Consider the following 18418-nt stretch of genomic DNA (forward strand, 5'->3'; position numbering starts at 1 on the left):
TACGTTTCCATTGACGAGCGCAAGAAAATGAGGCACTACCATTGTTGCGGAGAAATCGACGGAAATAGAGGAGGCCCTTCTCTGTTCTCTCTCCTGCATTGTCCAGAACCTCGCGTTGTTCTTTGTGTTTGATTCATAGTAGCTACTTGGAAATTGGAGTCGCTTGCGAGAGGGAGCGTGTAGAGGATGGACGCATCATCGTCATTGCCATCGCCGTCGGGCAAGCCTTCGTTTGAGCGCAGCACCACCATCGCCGGAGGCAGCGAAGAGAAGAATTCATTTGAGTTTTTTGGCTGGGTTTATCACTTGGGCACCAATTCCATCGGCCATGAGTACCGTCACCTTCGCTTCCTCTTCATTCGGGGCAAGTATGTATCGATGTACAAACGTGATCCCCACGAGAATCCTGGCATTGTATGTTTCTTTTTCCTTCCGGCCGTTTCGTTTTCGAATATCTTTTCTTTAACTTATTCTTTTTGTGTTTTAAAAATTTCTAGTTAGTGGAGGGTGGTAGAAATAATGGTCATTGGCTAATTGTTTCGTCAATGCAATGAGGATTTGGACATTGTGGTGGAAAGCCATGGTTGGAACTGCTAGTGACAATCTAGAGTTGACTCATTTTCAATCCAATACGCTAACCACTCTTTTACGCAACTTATAACATGGGGAAGAATTAACAGCATTTGCTTCTTCTTAGCTGAAAAAGCACTGTAGAAACTAATAGGTCTTCATGTAGCACTCCTATCCTAGATTTGTGGGCTCAAGTTCTTACCTAAACTGAGCACCTTTTCCATCATTAGACGTGGCGCAAAGCCACAAAATTCAAGGATCAGTAAGAACCAGGATGAACAGCGTAACTGTGGTAAGAAGGGGGAGTGAAGAGAGAAGAGAGGGTAGGTAGAAGAAGAACTAAGGAAACAGAGAGGCAACCAGAAATTCTGAATAATACAACACGAAGCTCACCCCTACCCCTCACACGCGCGTGCCCACACAGAGTTTAGCCCCATGTCTGGTTATAACAACCCCAAATCACTACTAACTAACTCAACCAACTCCTCAGACTAACCCTTTCTAACTATATAATCCTCATGTCTTATTATTATTACTACATAAAATTACCCACCGAAAGACCCTTTCCTCTAAGGGTTTGGGACCTTCAGCATTTTCTGGAATTGATACACAGGAACCCAATTAGCATGTTCATCCGGTAATCTTTCCACTGGAGTAAAACTTCTGTTATAATTCTTCCCGTGTCACCCTACTCTTTTATTTAGAATAGTTTCAGGTTTTGAATGTATAGGAGCTGCAGGTCATTCAATTGGAGGAAGTCTTTGCTTGATTGTAGGATCTGAACATAGTTTGAGCAATGATAGATTGAAAACAAGATGTAACCTAGATTCTTGAGGGAGCTCGAGCATATAAGCTACTGGACCAATTTTTCGTTTCACTCTATAAGCCCCAAAATACCCTGAAACAAGCTTCTGTGGAGCTCCTAACAGCAATAGAAATTTGTCTATACGGTTGTAGTTTTATGAACACTTATTCACCAACCTCAAAATTCCTATATGTTTAGATGCCATAACGCATAGGTCCCAAGATCAAAACCTGGCTCTAATACCACTGTTATGAGAAGGAACAGTGAAGGGAGAAGAGAGGGTTGTTAGAAGAACATATGAAGCAGATAGACAAAGTGGGAACTAGAATTCTGAATAATACCTTCTGTATAGATTCACAACAAGAACAACACCAACTGATCCTTAGCCCTCACACACATATACATATGTGTGCAGTATAGACCCATATTTGATTATAACAACCCCGTAACAGCCCCAACTAACTTAACTAACCCTTAGACAAACTAATTTTAACAAAATCTCATGTCTCATTATTATTACATAAGTGACATAGCGACTCTGTCACATGCTAGACAAATTACCAGTAATGAACATGCTCCATCCGTACCGTTTGCTCAGGGCTTATCATTTTATGAAATTGATCTAAATTGGTTATCTCCTTTCTTTTCACAGCATACACTGAGATAGAAAGTTGAAGAACTAAGATACTGCCAGATAATATGTATGGAGACGAAGACAAACTATGCACACATTTCTTCATGTAACACACTCTTGTCTAAGACTTACTTGATCACAATGCTACAAGATAGTCTCAAACACTGACCTCGTTAAGAGTCATATACTAGCCAAGATGATCAAAATGAGTTTGAGGCTTACTTTTATCAGGTGTTGCAAGCTCTTATTATGCACACAATATATCCAGCCAACACAAGCATTGGGAATCTTGGATTGCTTTGATCTGTTTACCCCATGAAATATTTTAGAGAATGTTGTTGTTGCAAGTGGTAGACTTTTGTTCACCAAAATGGAAGACATTGGCAGCCTCTTAAGTAAAATTCAGTATTTAGTGGAACCTTAAGTTTGCAGAGTGCGGGAAATATCAAATATGAATATAGGATCTCTATAATGTTCGCTATTGTAATTTCTAGCCACAAAATAAAACGGTTAGGTCTGAAGGCACTCAGGCTTGCTAGGTTTCCAATATTTTGTAAAATGGTTGAACTATTTTTTTAAAGATTAATGTGGGTTTTAATGCTATTCCCTTCTTTTTTTTTGGGTTCTGTTTTTCTTTTCTTGTATAATCTCTCTCTGTCTCTATTTGCCCCTTACTTTTTCTAATTATGCTTATTTTGCATATGGTAATGTTTTCCTGTGTTAGAAACCTATTAGGCAAGGAGTCATAGGGCCTACACTAATGGTGGAGGATCTAGGGCGTCGGAAGGTCAACAATGGGGTAAATATGCATCTCTTTGATTACTGAATTAAACTGATTTTGCGTTTGTTCGGTTGGAATATTTTCTGTGAGATGAACTTGTAATTTTTTTTATTATATACATAGTTGATTGTCTTTTAATTTGGTGCATGCTAAATATTTTGTATATTCCCCAGGATCTTTATGTTCTTCGATTTTACAATCGGCTAGATGAGGCCAAGAAGGGAGAAGTAAGTTATAGCTTTGAATTATTTCTTTTGTTCAATATAGAAATAACTTCTTACATGTATTTTTCTGCAAGATTGCTTGCGCTACAGCTGAGGAAGCTCAAAGATGGATAGATGCATTTGATCATGCTAAGCAAAAGGTATAAGAATATCTGAAAGCTTTTGATCATGATGTGAAAATTGCACGTTATTTAGTAGTATTAATAATAGTTACAATTTAAGGCTAATTGTGATGTGATGGAACTATATTCTTGTATAGCATATTATTCTTATAATTAGACTACTGATCTCTTGCCCTTTGTAGGCTGAGCATGAGATGACTAGAGCCAGTAGTGCCAGAGAGAGACTAAGCATGGAGACTGAGTATGCGTAATTTTTCACCTTAGATGCATTATTACATATATTTGACAGAATAACACTGTTTTTACGTGGCCTTTTCTGCAAACACTGTTGGTGATTGATTGACATGGAAGCATTAAATCTCTGACTTTAGGCTCCTGTAAATAAGTTAACTCTTAAGGTTATTATTATACATGCCGACTTATTTTTGTCTTACGCCAATAACCAGAGGCCTCCACCACACTGATAATATACCATGACATTCATACAAGAAAAGAATGTCTCTCTTTTTTATTGCTTCTGGTCATTCAACATTAACAATTGTTTTTCTACATCTATCTTACAGACTAGCAAGCATTAGCAGTGTGTTTATATAATTTCTAGTGATACTCTCATATGCACCCACCCAAAAAAAATTGTTTTATTTAATATTTAGAAACTATAAGACTTTCAAGAATTCTAAAAGGGTTGCCTTATAAATAATAATTTATCTTACAGATAATAAATTATGAGCTAATTTTAATGAAGAATCTGCACCGTTGATGTTATGATCATTATGATAATGATATGTATGATCTCCTAATTATTGATTTTGAAAATAAGTACTTTTTATGGATTATTAGATGGCCTAACACTGAGGCTGTCCTTTTCTCCAATCGTCCACAAATTCACATATTTTCATTCTTAATGCTGTGGAAGGATCAATCTTGAAGGGCACCGGCCTAGAGTTAGGCGGTATGCATATGGATTGAGGAAGCTTATAAGAATTGGTCAAGGTAAATTCATCAACGTGTTTTTATCAATGTTTCTAAAAGTAGTGCCGTCATTAAACTAATAGAAGTATTAGTTTACAATTCAATAGTCGATTGTGGTCGAATGATATTAGACAATAGTTATGAAATATAATATGTGTGTGTGTGTACATATAATTTTATATACTAAAATATCATAGCAGAAAATAGACTAGGGATTGATTTTCCAAATTTTTGATTGAGCTGGCTGGCCTATTTTGGTTTGGAGAACTATGGTTTTTGTAGCAAGAGTCTATGAGGAGGTGCTTTTATGGTGGTGTCTATTTTGTTTCCAATTTCAAAAGAAACTAAAGTTACAATGTTGCATTGATATGCAACAGAGTGCGGAAAAGTAGTTGGGAAACTGTGATACTGAAAAATATATTAATGTAGGTTATAGTTTTCCAAGAAATACTTTCCTTCTGATTGTTGGTGTATCAACTACCTTAGTGTCTTTCTTCCTTGTAGACACATCTCATTTTTATTTTATACTAATAAACATCAAGTGTTTCTCTTTTGCTCTTAAAGGCCCAGAGACACTCTTGCGTCAATCATCAATAGCAACAAGTGGCTTAGATGGATTCGAAGGGGATAGTGGTGATGCATTTGAAGCACATCAGTGGAAATGTGTTCGAACTATGGATGGTAATTTTCATCTGATGCAAAAGCATGCTTTCAGCCTATTGACAAGCAATATTTTGCTACTTAATTCTTGATGTTTTCAAACTCTATAATTTAAGGCATCAAGAAGACAGATTTTAATTATTAATAAGGCTAATTTAAAAGCATAATCAAATTGGCTGGAAGCATAAATTTTTTAATAGACTTGTTCGTCCTCTATTTCATGTTTTCTTTGTTCTTCCCAGTCCAATCTTCCTTTCCATAGCAAAGGCAAAATATTTATTCTCAGTCTCCTTTGTATTTAATTTTGAAAAGTATGTGATAATATCTACTTCTGGACATGAATGGATGATGATATTTGTGGAATTCCTGATCTTTTCCCATTAATTAAGTTATTCCTTTTCTGCAAATATGCATGAATACTTATGCCTTCCCTCTCCTCTGTTATTTTCATTACCTTATAAAAATATTCTTTAATTGAAAGAAACGAAGAAACTCTACCAGGAAAAAAAATATTTACTTATATTTATTTAGGAGGAGGCAGCCTAAGTAAGTAAGGTGTAAAGTTTGTCACATCAGTGCAAGATTCTGATGGAGCCCAGTAGTATTATTTTCGACTACTAAGGATTAGTCAGTACAATCCCCTTCTATGAGGTTTGTCTTAGTCAGTAATTAATCTGCTTCGTGCATTGTAAAACCTGTTTTCTTTGGATATTATAAGTTATAATACATTTAGAATAAAGTTCCAAAGGATTTGATCATAGATAAAAGTATTTGAAATCATTTCATAAAATATAAGAATTTGTTCAGCGACACAGAGAATTATAACTTGAGTTGACCAGGTTGTCCAATATAACTTGGGGTTACTTGAAGTTATCCTCAGATTCACAAGAAGGAAAACTCATAACTTCCAGTTATGAACTTGAATTGCAAAGGATATGTTTAAAAAATGAACACTAACTCAAGAGGAACTTCAGGTTACTTGAAGTTGGCTTTTAGTAAAAGGCATAACTTTCAGTTACCTGAAGTTATGACACATTTTTCGCAAGACCAAACAATATCAACTTCTGGCTACTTAAAGTTATGAAAAGGCTTTTCAGATCAAAGTGCAGTAACTTCTAATTACTTCAAGTTATGACATATTTTCAAGGAATAGGACCTCACTAACTTCCAGTCACTGGAAGTTATCAAGATTCAAGAGACATAACTTGAGGTTACACAAAATTTGAGGTTATCAAAAGTGGTTTTAGTGGTGAAAACATAACTCTATATACAAAACAAGTCATTACAAGTTGTGCTTTTAGAAATGACTAATATGAAAGATAACTTGAGTTGCCGACTTGAGCTACTGGACTCGATAAGCCAAGGAAACTCGCAACTTCTAGTTGTTGCGAATTAATGCACTATCAAGCTACGACTTGAGTAACTTATAGCAACTCATTTCAAAAATCATTTCATGTTATAAATTAATAATGAATTAATTATATACCCTGCAGAAGGAATCTTCTCTAATTTTGTTGTCACTAAAACATGGGTTCTAGCAGTATGGAAGGGGAAGATATTGCAAAAATGACTAACTAATACTACTTACAGCACTGGAACTAAGAAAACCATAATAATAAGCAAGGAAAGATGGACTTCTCTGACATTAGACGTTAGAGGCTCTCCCAAATCATCCATTCACTGGTGTCCTGCCTCAACTAGGGCACACAACCCCAGAAAACTAACTCTGACAACCTCCTTGGAATTAGTGGGCTGTAGGCCATCCTCAGGGCCCAATTCCTGCTGCTGAGTGTTATGTTTGGGTCTAGGCTCCCTTCTCTTGTCCCATCAGATTCGTTGTTAGAATATGTAATACAAAACATAATTCTTTTTTTTTATTGTTGAAAATTGTAAATATTACTAATGCTAATCACGCTTGTACAATTTACATTTGTGTCTATCTCTATTTTTCTAGATGCTCTTTGTTTTTGGTTTCAGGTATTAGGATTTTTGAGGATGTTTCTGATTACAAGGTACACACTCATATAATACTTGTTGATACTCATTTTCAGCAACTTTTCTGAAATCTAGTTAGCTTTTCATTCATGGATGTATTGTGGAAGGAGTTGTGAGAATGCTTACGTCTGTCAAACTTCATTTGTTGCCCAATACTTCTTTGGACGAGCAATTTTTTACTTGTAAGCATACATTGTTTTGATGAATACTGTTTACACCACAATATCTTTTTGGAGCACAAGTGAACGTGTGTTTCTCCCTGTTTTCTCTTGTAATATTTATTCTCTTAACAAACAAAGACACTCACATAACAAATAAAATCAATTGATTGATTATTAAACTATCAAGTTTCTAAAAGCAGGGGTGGTTAGATATAAATGCTGGAGGACAGGAAGGAAAGTGTTTATTAGTACTTGAACCATAAACTATGGGCCGTTTGGCTCTTGAAATGTTGGGAATAAGATGAGAATGAGAATTAAGTCCGATGAAATGAGATAACTATGTTTGGTATGTTATGGAAAGAAATGAACATTTATGTTTAGTTGGACAACAAGGCCCTCCTAATATAAAAAATATATTAAAATTTCTGTTATTAATTTTTTATCAATAAAATAGTATTTTCTATATGTACTCAATACAAAATATTAAAATATTAACTTTTAGTTTCCTTAATGTGTAAAAATATTTTTAAACTATCAAAAGTTAAATAATCATTTTTAATTATCAATACTAAATAATAATATAGTTACAAATAAATTTTGAAATACAAAATAACCATTTGCATGAACAAATAAATTTTGAAATACAAAACAAACATTTGCACGAACGGGGATACATATATGTCACTGGCATCCTATTCCATCAGATTTGTAAATGTTATTGTGTACTTGAAAGCCTTAAATTTCATTGATTGATATGCAAAATTTGTTATCTTATTATTTCAGTTCTTAGTGGTAAAAGGAAGTCTTGGTTTGAATACCTGTCCTTTATGAGATAAACAAAGTGGCTTTCTCCTTGCCTTGATATTAGTTGGAAAATACTGTCAATAGGAACTTCATTGTGTGTCAGTGTAAATCCAAAATCCTTTACTTTTGTGATAGTGAATGAATAAAGGATTATATAGTGATTATTGTTTCATATAGTTAACATATCAGCATGTGCTCATTGTGTGGCTTCGGTTCTCATTTTTTTCTCCATCTTTGAAAATATTGATCCTGTAATTACAAGAATTGAAATGAACTCTGATATAATAAAAATATCTGGTTTCCTTTTTGACATTCTGTTTATGCTTTGTAGAATGGTAAGGGTGTCCTTGTAAAGTCTGTTGGTAATATTGATGCATCCGCAGACACTGTTTTTGAAGTGCTTTTAAACACTGATCAACAACAAAGATATGAGTAAGTTGGCCATAAAAGTGCTCATGAGTATTGATGTCAGAGAAGCTTATTTCTCTTCTATTGCAGGTGGGACATGTTGATGGGTGACTTAGAGCTGATAGATTCTTATGATGGACATTATGATGTGGTTTATGGTACATATGATCCAAAATATCTTACCCGGTAATCAATTGTCTTGGGTAATTTCTACACCGGGATAGCTAAGCCTGTATAACATCTCTACTTTGGAAAAAGTTGATTATTAATCATTACATTTACTTGGTATCTTACTAGCTTAAGGTGCGATTGTTTTAGCAAATGAGATTCATGTGCACCAGCCAATTTGACTTTCCTATTGACGACCTCCATTCCTTATAATTCTTCATGTTTGGCGTGTCCGAACTTGCACATTTTTTTAAGTAAATTCTTTTGGGGTCATGCTTTAGCTATCTCCATTGAGATGTCACCAATGAAATAGCTATGAAGTTGTGGGATTCATCACCTCTCTACCTTCTCTTCCATTCCCAAGTTGACTTGTTAAATAGAAAATTTCATTTATAGTTCATTATTCAAACTTCAGGTGGCAGTCAAAGCGAGATTTTATCTTCTCCAGGCAATGGTTTCGTGGACAAGACGGAACCTACAGTAAGAACGTGATTTTATTTTAATAAAATGAGAAAGAACATGATTACTGTGATTATTGGCTTAAAGCCCATTATTAAATATTGTTCCTTTACTATTTTTTTTTTTTTGACCCAGTTTTATTGTCCTTTTATTTGCCTACTGAACATTAATCAGATAAAATAACAAAATTTTGAGCTACAAAAGGGTGCTCCAGAAGACTCTTGTTGATATTTGATTTAATGCATATTGATTATCTGTTCTTCTGTACAGCAATTAGGTATTACTAGTTAGGTATTACTAGTGAGAAAGAGTGTGAAATTCTCTTTTCCATTGTATTGAACGAGGCTAAAAACATGGGTGTTTATAGGTACAGAATAACATAGTAAGTATAATAGAAGAAACCAAAATAATTATGTTATTTACAATTCTAATACTTCTAACACTTCCTCAAGAAGGATTATCTGTGCTGTTTGCACTCCATTCTTAGAGGTCTCTTGTCTGAGATGACTTGTTAAAGATTGAACTAAAACTATTTATGTTCCTTCATAAATAATTTTAAGATTTTGAATTGAAATGATCTCTAAAAATGTTTTGAATAATCTAGAGTGTTAGTATTTGTGAAGACAATGGCCAAATAATGCCTTATATGTTATAGATTATTGGTTCAGTTGATAGCTTGTTGTATTTTGACTTACTTGGGTGATATCTGCTGACATATTTTATTTTTAATTCATGCAGCAATCTTGCAATTTCCAGCTATACATAAGAAAAAGCCTCCAAGATCTGGATATCGGCGCACAAAAATTAATCGTAAGAAATATTTGTTTGCATAACTATTGAAACCTACTTTGTTTCTAGAGCACGCATTATTTAGAATTTTCATGTTGACTTGTTTCAAATTATTGTCATTATGAAAGCTTAAATGATTGGGTGATGGGGCAACTTTGTATGTCAAACATACAATTTTAACTATTCCCCTGCAGTAAATGCGGAGCTGAAAGAAACTCTGGTTTAAAGCTCAAGGACCATGTATGATTATGTTATACTGAAGCAGCATAGTTCGTTGTGGTTGCTTGTATTCAAATTCTATTAATCTTGTATAATAGCGTTGCTTCAAATTTGAGTTCATTAACACTGGTTGGCAGTGATGAATATTTCTGTTCTTTAATGTTACAGTGTTATAGATTTTATTGGGACGTAAGTAGGCTTATTAAAATGCTCCGTTTATCCTTTTTGATGAACTTCAAGTCTATGAAACTTTTAAACTTTTGCTATCGTAAGATGTTGGACCTCTATTTGCTACTTTTCATTAGATTCTTCATCATGTATCATTTTAAGGCTAAATACCAGAGCTCTCGATTTGTTTCTCCTACTTCTTAATTAGATATTCTGTACATTTAAGATCCAGTTAAATGACTTCGTTTCCTCCCCTATGTAGCCTCCCTTTTTAGTGAAGAATAGACTAGCACGTAAATTCTTTTTGCCTTCTCTTCTAGCGTAATTATTTGAGCTCTTTAGAAAAATAAACAAATGGAAGAGATGACCATTGAGGCATTGACAAACATAACACTTGTTGTATTGCATTTTATGCAGCATCTACATGGGAGATCAGAAATTTGAACACGCCTATGGGTTCAAGTGGCCCTAAATGTCTAGTCACCCACACTCTAGAGATATATAATGCATCCTGGTACAAATGGAAGAACAGCCAATGCTCAAAATTTGAGAAGTCTATCCCTTACGCATTATTGTGTCAAGTGGCAGGTTAAGTAGTTAAACTATTTATGTCATCCTATATCTTTCTGATTGTTTTGGGTCAACTATCAAAAGTCTGGTCCAAACTAGCTGTATCCAATCAATTAATTAGGCCAGGTTTGATGGAGTTTATTAGGGTTCTGAGGACCTCTTTACTCTTTGCTCATTATGTGCTTATCTGGCTCTAGAAAATCAAGTCTGCTAATTGCGAAACCATATGAAAAAACTGGGCTGAAGTAATAACATCATTATTTATGTAAAATCAAACTTTTTTATTTGTTATTATAGCTATTTTTTTTGGGAAAAAAAATAGACACAGTTTGGAGGAGAAGCTTTCTATGTTGAGATGACACCGAAAGTAGGGGAAAGTGAATATTCAATGATTTCCATATGGAATAACATCAGAAGGCCCGTATTGATCAATGCATTTCCTTCCAACCTGATACACCAAACAACATCTAAAACTGTACATTGGCACTGAACTTTGGCATCTTTATTATGACTGAAACCTCGACCAGCTCAATAAAAAATAGATCCAAATTCTCCAGGCGCAACCAATTATACCCAAAAATCTCAAGCAAAATATTCTGAAATGTTGTTTCAGTTCTTAAATGTAAACACATGCATGCAGTTGTTTTAAAATTAATCCCTACACATTAATGTTTGGGGGAAGCGTTAATTTTGGCCTTGAAACTGCAACATCTTGTTGGTAATAAACCTTTATGGGTATTGCTGACTACGTAGACAAGTTCATCATTAGATGAGTTTTAGATTGCCATATTACTTTCTCAACATAAAATGGTGCTCTACTGAAATAAAAATCATTTGAATAATATTCCAGTGACGTTTAATATTATTTTTTGAATATTGATTCAGGTCTTAAGGAATACATTGGAGCTAATCCAGAAGTCCAGAAAAGAATTGCCTCAACTGTTGTTCATCCAAAACTTTCTGATGTTCCTTTGTCCACTGCTGAATATGAAGATGCAGTGCAGGATGAGTTTTATGATGCAATCGCTGCTGACTCATCATCAGAGGAAGAAAGCGATGGGAATGGCAATCTTGATCAGGTTTCCTTGCTTTTGCTTGATAATTTATTGACTAGGGGTGACTTTTAAAAGTTGTCCTTTCTGTAAGTTCCTTAGCTGAATATCTTTTCCAATCTATCAGGAGGCAAGAAACAAACAGAAGAATATAACTGCAGGTCAGCTTTTCCATTCATCATGTGTGAGGAAAGGGGAAACTCTGTATTTCTTCTTGTTTGGGCTATCCAATGTGCATTGGCATTTTAATATTCATTGTCTTAAGTCCATTAAGTGCATGATTCTATCTTAAATAGATGAATGTGATATATAAATATAAATTGTAAATTAATATATGCTAGTTTTAGTTAGTTTATAGCCGCTGGGGGTTGTTACGAGCTTATAAAGATTGTATGAGAAATTCAGAATTCTGAGTTAGCTCTCTGTCTGTCGTATCTCTCTGCCCTCTCTCCTGTCTCTGTCCTGCCTCTTCCCCCCCCCCGGGCCATGATTACCCCTATACATCAGAATGCTACAAGTCATTGATTTAAAAATGAGACCGTGAGACTTGGTATTGAGAGCATATAGTTTGAAGATAAGATACAAAGCCGATTAAGAATTGATGAAAACCAACAATAATACCAATTATCATGCATGTTGATTTGATGTATACGCCAGAGTCAACTGCAGCTAACCCCATCTAGTGTGACAAGGCTTTGTTGTTGTATAATTTGGAAGCTCAGTTTTGTTGGTGTTTTCAACCTTCTCTGTCATTTTGGTTCTTTTGTTCTCTTTGGATACCTTTAAGAGTACGCATTATCCCTTCTTTGTTGTTCTTGTTGGTTTTTTTTTTTTTTTTTTTTTAATTTTATAGGAAGAGGATGTCTTATTCTGTCCTTTTGAACCTGATTTCTTTCCTAAGAAACATCCTTTAATAAGAAAAGGATCCTACTGCAATTTTGTTTTGCCCTTTTGTCATGGTCAGACTTAATAGCAAATTCATGTATTTTATGCTTTATATTCCTGTCCATAATTATTCCTGTTTGAAGTTTGATTATCCTTTATATGCATCATGTTCTAGTTCAAGTGCTTAGTCATGCTTTATTCTCTTTTGTATGAAATTTATCTCTAGTCTAAATTTTGTTGATTATTTGTAAGTTTGTCGATTCATCTATCTTAATTACAGCAATAAATTTAAGGACATCTTCAAGTGGACAAAATAACAATTAGTGGAAATCAGGAAATTTAAAAGTGCTCATCAATCAATTAAATCCTTTTGATCAAAGTTTGTATATCTCTGTTAATTAGTCCTTATCTATACTAATCAAGATCTCTAACTTGCAAAGAAAAAGAAAAAGGAAATTTGAAAAATAAATGAAGCATGCCTACTTTTGTAATTGACCGGTTGTGCTTGCATGCAGCTTCTGGTTTCTTAATTCTTTGTTTATTGTCGTACAGCATCTCGTCTAAAGTACTAGGATTTTCCTTGTACAGATTCAGATTTAAAGGGACAGTTAGATCTTGATGTTACGCCTATCCCTATTGATCCAAGTGACTTCCATGGCTCTTTGCGCTTAGGAAATAATGACAAGGACACTAACTGTTGGACTTCACCAAATGGTAGTCGATTTATGATTAGAGGGAAGAATTATTTGAAAGATAATTCTAAGGTGAGTTGAATGTACAAGTTTTTTTTTATTATCCATTAGCGTCATGTGGATATGACTTGGGTGGAATCTGTCTTTCCAAAAAAAAAAAAATGGTAGGAATGAATTTCTTAAGATTAATGCCATACTCAAAATCTCTAAGCCTATTTATCGTTTGTAAAGGGCATTTGGTACTGATCTGATTGAGTGCGGGGAAAAATGAAAACTTAGTCAGTGTTTCCTTAAATGACAGATACTGTTGTTGTAGCACATATTCTTCTATCTCTTTCAAATTGCTTGTCATTTCAGTAGTTCCAATGGAAGAGTGACATTGGTTTCAGGAACAGTGTTGCTTTAAACTCGGCTGAATATTTTGCAAATTTGAATTTTGAAACATCTGTTTTTAAAATCAATTAAATATGAAGGTTGAAACTGTCATTTTTGGACTTGATTTCTGTCTTCCATATTTACTTACATTTATATCTTATATTCTTAAGTTCTGGCTGAATGTCATGGGGATGACGTGTCATGCAGGTAGTCGGAGGAGATCCTCTTCTCAAGCTCATAGCAGTTGATTGGTTAAAAGTTGATAGCAGTGCTGATAAAATTGCACTGCATTCTAGGTCTTTAGTTCAGGTAGGTTTATAGTTTTCTGATTTACATTTGTAATATTCTCACACACCCCTATAACCCCCACCCCAACCCCCGACCAACACACAGCACTTGATGGTATTCTCACCAGTGTCATATTTGGACCATCGTTGTCTTGTAAGTAGTCCTCCAGTTTGACATTGTTTGATTTTTAGTTTGTAGATTGAGTTAGAGAGCATAGTTTGGAATAGTTTCTCCATCACTGCCAATTATGTAACTCATTGTATCTTCTGTGTGCCTCTTCCTTCATGCATTTATTACAGAAAATCTTCTCTTGATAGCAATGATTTTGTCTCCAATATATGTGCAGATTTATATCTGAGCACCTCGCAAATACTTATTTTACATGTTCGGTTCTTTTCTCTCTTTTTCTCTTCCTTTGTACGTTTTATACTTACATAGCATATATATAGCCTTGTTGGCAGGAATAATTTACAGGCTTTTTGTATGTTAGGGTGTTTTCATCTCTATGCGTGTCTCTGTTATGCATACTGCAAAAGCAAGACTAATAATATGCAGTTCAAATTTTGTCTGTTTAGTAGCAGAACAAGGCCTGTTGTTGTTCTTGTTGTATCTTTCACTCCTAAAATTTTATTCTTAATATTCTGGAATTTCTTATCCTGCAATTCAAGAGCAATTACTCCATTCTGACACCTCCCTATCAAATTTCAGTCCGAAGCTGGGAAAAATCTTCCATTTATCCTTGTCATTAATCTTCAGGTATGGATATCGATGCTATTATATTTCTTAGATTTTTGTTGATTAAAAATGAATATAATTTTGCAATTGAAGGGAACTCTGAGTTGTACCCTAAATCATTGATTATTTTGATGAAAAATAGCTACATAAATTGGAGATCCCATGCAACGTCTCTTCCGATGAATCTCAGTGTGAGAGCAAGCATAAACGTAGAAATAAAAGCATGTAATTCTGGGGTGAAAACCTAGATAACTAAGGACATAAATCATCCAACTATTTTCACATAATAAAGACACCTAAATTTCAGATGATTCTCCATAATGAAGGATCAAACCCTAAATATTCAACACTCTCCCTCAAGCTAATAAATAGATGCCCATCACTCCCAGTTTGGACCTTGATTCTTTAAATACTCCCTCCGTCCCTTATTGATCCAATTCTTTGAATAGATTTGTCCCTTTTTATAAGATCCTCTTTGAGTTTGTCTGAGTATTTAATGCAGTATTACCTATTTTACCCCTAATTTAATGTATTTAATACATTCTCTTTCTTCATTTATCTCATTATTACTCTCTCATTTTTATCCATTTATAAATAGGGATATATTTGAAGGAAAAAAACTGCATTTGCTACATATTAAGTGATTTTAACTAATTTTAACTGTTTTCTTAAATCGCGCAATTTAGTTAAAAGGATCTTATGATAAGGGACGGAGTAGTATGATTCTAGATAGGGCCTTAATCAGAACAATATCCATCTGACCCTTTATAGGAGTGTGAATTAGCTCTAGTAATCGATGTTCAATCTTGTTTATAATGAAATGCCAATCAGGCTCCATATGCCCAGTTCTGTCATGATATACAAGGTAATAGCCGTGTGTTAATTGCAAACAAGTTATTACACAGACCTTCACTGGTTCTTCCGCAAACATCTTTAACTCACCAGCAGCTTTTTAAGCCATAGCCCTTCGCAAATGCCTTGAAAGAGTGCTGTAAGCTTAGCTTTAGGGATTATTTCCATCTATGTTGCATCCTCAAGATCTCTGTAATAAAAATCATTTTTAACATTGATCGGTGGAAGGGACAATCTAGATTTCCAGCCAATAAGCCAAATATAGGAGAACCTTGATGGTATTAAATTTTGAAACGAGCACAGGTCTCTTGATAGTCCATACCATGAGTTTATGTTAACCCTTTTATAAATCTAGCTTAAATAGTAGAGGGCAGGAGAGAAGCTGGTGGAGGTAAAGAACTTAAAATCAGGCCATTGATGTGTTTAGTCAAGGCATCTTTTACTCAAGTAATTTCAAAATTAGCGTAGCAGGTCCTTTGTTCAATTGGAAAAAATAGAAGGACGTTGCCATCCACACATAGGTGAGGAAGTGGGCATATTTGCATTCTTGGAAACTCATAAGAAGAGTTCCAATTTGATCTTAATTGCATATTTGGGCATTTGATATGAGGATTTATCTTTATAAATAAGTTCTCAAGGAGGAATATGTTTATTGCATTTCATTTCAGGTTCCAGCTAAACCAAACTACAGTTTAGTTCTATACTATGCAGCTGATAGGCCGGTAAATAAAAATTCTCTATTGGGCAAGTTTGTGGAGGGCAATGACTTGTTTCGAGAAACAAGATTCAAACTTATTCCAAGTATAGTTGAGGTATGAGATTCCCAACGCTGTGGAACATGTCCTGTTTGTTGCCTGAAAGCATTCAGCAGCCGACAGTTTTTTCAATAAACAGGGATATTGGATGGTCAAACGGGCTGTTGGAACAAAAGCTTGCCTTTTAGCAAAGGCTGTAAATTGTAAATACTGTAGACAAGATAATTTTTTGGAGGTAAAGCTACCTCAGCACATTTTCCTTCTTTTTTTCGTCAATAGCATTTTCACATCTATTTACCAGTCAGCTTTGATAATGAGCTTTAGATATTTGTGCTGAATATCATTAAGTGTCAATTTCACATGAAAACGTAGCCGCGTTGGGCCTCTTGTATCATGAAATGTTTTGAATTAAAGTTTTTGCTTTATACAATATCATGTTATCTCGTATTATCTAGAGTTTTAGATCATCATGCTTTTTCCTAATGCATGTTCATGCATCAAATTCTTTGGCCATGGCATCTGCATTGTGTAAAACATGATATTGGGACCATACTTGATAACTTCCTTTGCATTCTATATTTTATAACGTGTAATTTATATTTATAAAAAACAGTTAATTTCTCTAATTTTTAACTTCTAAATAATTATTACACTATAGTTGATGATTATGCTTTTAGCATAAATCTTCCCTCTGGATATCCTATTTCCAAATTCCACCTCAAAATGTAAGTGTTTCTTGAATTAAGAAGATACAGATTAATGTCTAGTAAAAATAAGGTGCACATTTAATCTTTCCTTTTTTTCCTTTGCCTATAACATCTTCTTACCTTCAAAACACAGCGTAATCCTTGATTATAAAAACATATTATGTTATGTTGATAGTACAAGTGTTCAAAATCCCGCCTTTTCAAATATCAAACTTCACCCAGCAATTTGCTAGATGACCATGGTAATGAATCCGAAATCCAGCTGCCAGTCCATATACATCATACAAATCCAGATGACATGAATGTCATAGCATCTGCCCATTTGGCACGCAACTCTTTTAGTAATACTTCGTAAATTTTATACACTGCACCGGATCAACTACAAACACATTTGGTAGTTGAACCTTAAGCATTCACTGTAACTATGTTTGGAGATTGCTTGCACTCGAAAGATTCCCATTTGAACATTGATAGTAAAATTGTTTGTAATAATGTGCTCATTTGTTATTTGATTGAGCTGGACTATGCCTGCAACTTCGCTGCCATTGTCACATCTGTATCGTGTTATAGATTACAATGTCATTCAATTTTCTGTCCTTTTCAGATAGATGTGGACATTGGATCATCGTCCGTAGCTAGAAGTGTCATTGGCCTGGTTCTGGGATATGTTACGAGCCTAGTCGTTGACCTTGCTATTTTAATAGAGGTATGTGCCTCTCTAGAAATAAATTTATGGATTAAGTATCGTTGTGTGCTGTCATCTATCCCTGTCCCTTGTGTTGGACTTGAGATTCTGCACGAAGATGCTCTAGCAACAAACCCACCGGGGCCACAATATAGATTTAAGATTTTTCTATTAAAATGTTGATAAAAGCACAATAAGAACATATCACAGATCACAGGAGGAAGAAAGAAGAGGTAAACTCAAACGTGTTTTATATGTCATACTAATTCTTGTCAGCTAGTGGACTGTTGACTAGTAATAATGAATCAGTCAACTCTTCGTGGTTTGCTGTACATAAAATTGCTTGCACTTTCACTTATAAAAATAGTAAGAAGTGATTCACGGAATATTGTGCAGATGGATATTACTAACTGTTGCCACCTTTGCAGGCAAAGGAAGAGGATGAGCTGCCCGAGTTCATTCTTGGAACTGTTCGATTAAACCGTTTAAAACCCGACACTGCTGAAAAGTTAGAAGTTTGAGGTGTTTTAGCTAAACAAGTAGTTGAACCATACGAAGCTTCACGAGTTCTATAAAAGAAGTTTCTGAACCGCTGGAAGTTTGAGGTGTTCTGGCAAAATTTTTACCTCTGGTTCGACTCCATGATCAACGCAAATCATTTTGATCTGCATCAAGAATTCAAAATGAGAAGAAAATGATCTGGGTTGGTTTTCTGGGGATGCTTCTGTCTCCCGTTCTTGTTTTTTGTTTCCCCTTCATTGTAATTCATCCCCTGTTTTTTTTTTTTTTAATATCTTGATTCATTTATTTTTTGTTTTAACCAGCATCTTGATTCATTTGTTTATTGGAAATTAACACTCGAGGTTATAACCCGACACTGCTG

General features: G+C 34.6%; 1 protein-coding gene across 1 annotated transcript; it reads left to right on the forward strand.

The window, feature by feature from the left end:
- The first annotated feature begins 186 nt into the window (after window positions 1–186).
- On the forward strand, window positions 187–18056 carry LOC114719489 (protein ENHANCED DISEASE RESISTANCE 2). The gene is made up of 22 exons (XM_028905000.1): window positions 187–414; window positions 2734–2808; window positions 2964–3017; window positions 3089–3154; window positions 3319–3377; window positions 4053–4129; window positions 4673–4789; window positions 6746–6780; window positions 8060–8160; window positions 8227–8322; window positions 8720–8784; window positions 9502–9573; window positions 10357–10527; window positions 11395–11588; window positions 11689–11722; window positions 13035–13210; window positions 13721–13822; window positions 14510–14557; window positions 16057–16200; window positions 16283–16378; window positions 17455–17556; window positions 17964–18056. The coding sequence occupies exons 1-22, from the start codon at window positions 187–189 to the stop codon at window positions 18054–18056; spliced, it is 2205 nt and encodes a 734-aa protein (XP_028760833.1).
- Window positions 18057–18418: the final 362 nt, after the last annotated feature.

Source organism: Neltuma alba, unplaced genomic scaffold, assembly GCF_004799145.2.
Source record: "Neltuma alba isolate B1F8T4 unplaced genomic scaffold, ASM479914v2 tig00011916_pilon, whole genome shotgun sequence".
In the NCBI taxonomy this organism is placed as follows: Eukaryota; Viridiplantae; Streptophyta; class Magnoliopsida; order Fabales; family Fabaceae; genus Neltuma; species Neltuma alba.

Bases quoted from the DNA above. Each gene is read 5' to 3' on its own strand.
- LOC114719489 (XM_028905000.1), top strand. From the start codon at position 187: ATGGACGCATCATCGTCATTGCCATCGCCGTCGGGCAAGCCTTCGTTT. The intron at 9,574-10,356 runs GTAAGAAATATT...CATTTTATGCAG, and splicing joins TCGGCGCACAAAAATTAATC to CATCTACATGGGAGATCAGA. The intron at 14,558-16,056 runs GTATGGATATCG...ATTTCATTTCAG, and splicing joins TCCTTGTCATTAATCTTCAG to GTTCCAGCTAAACCAAACTA.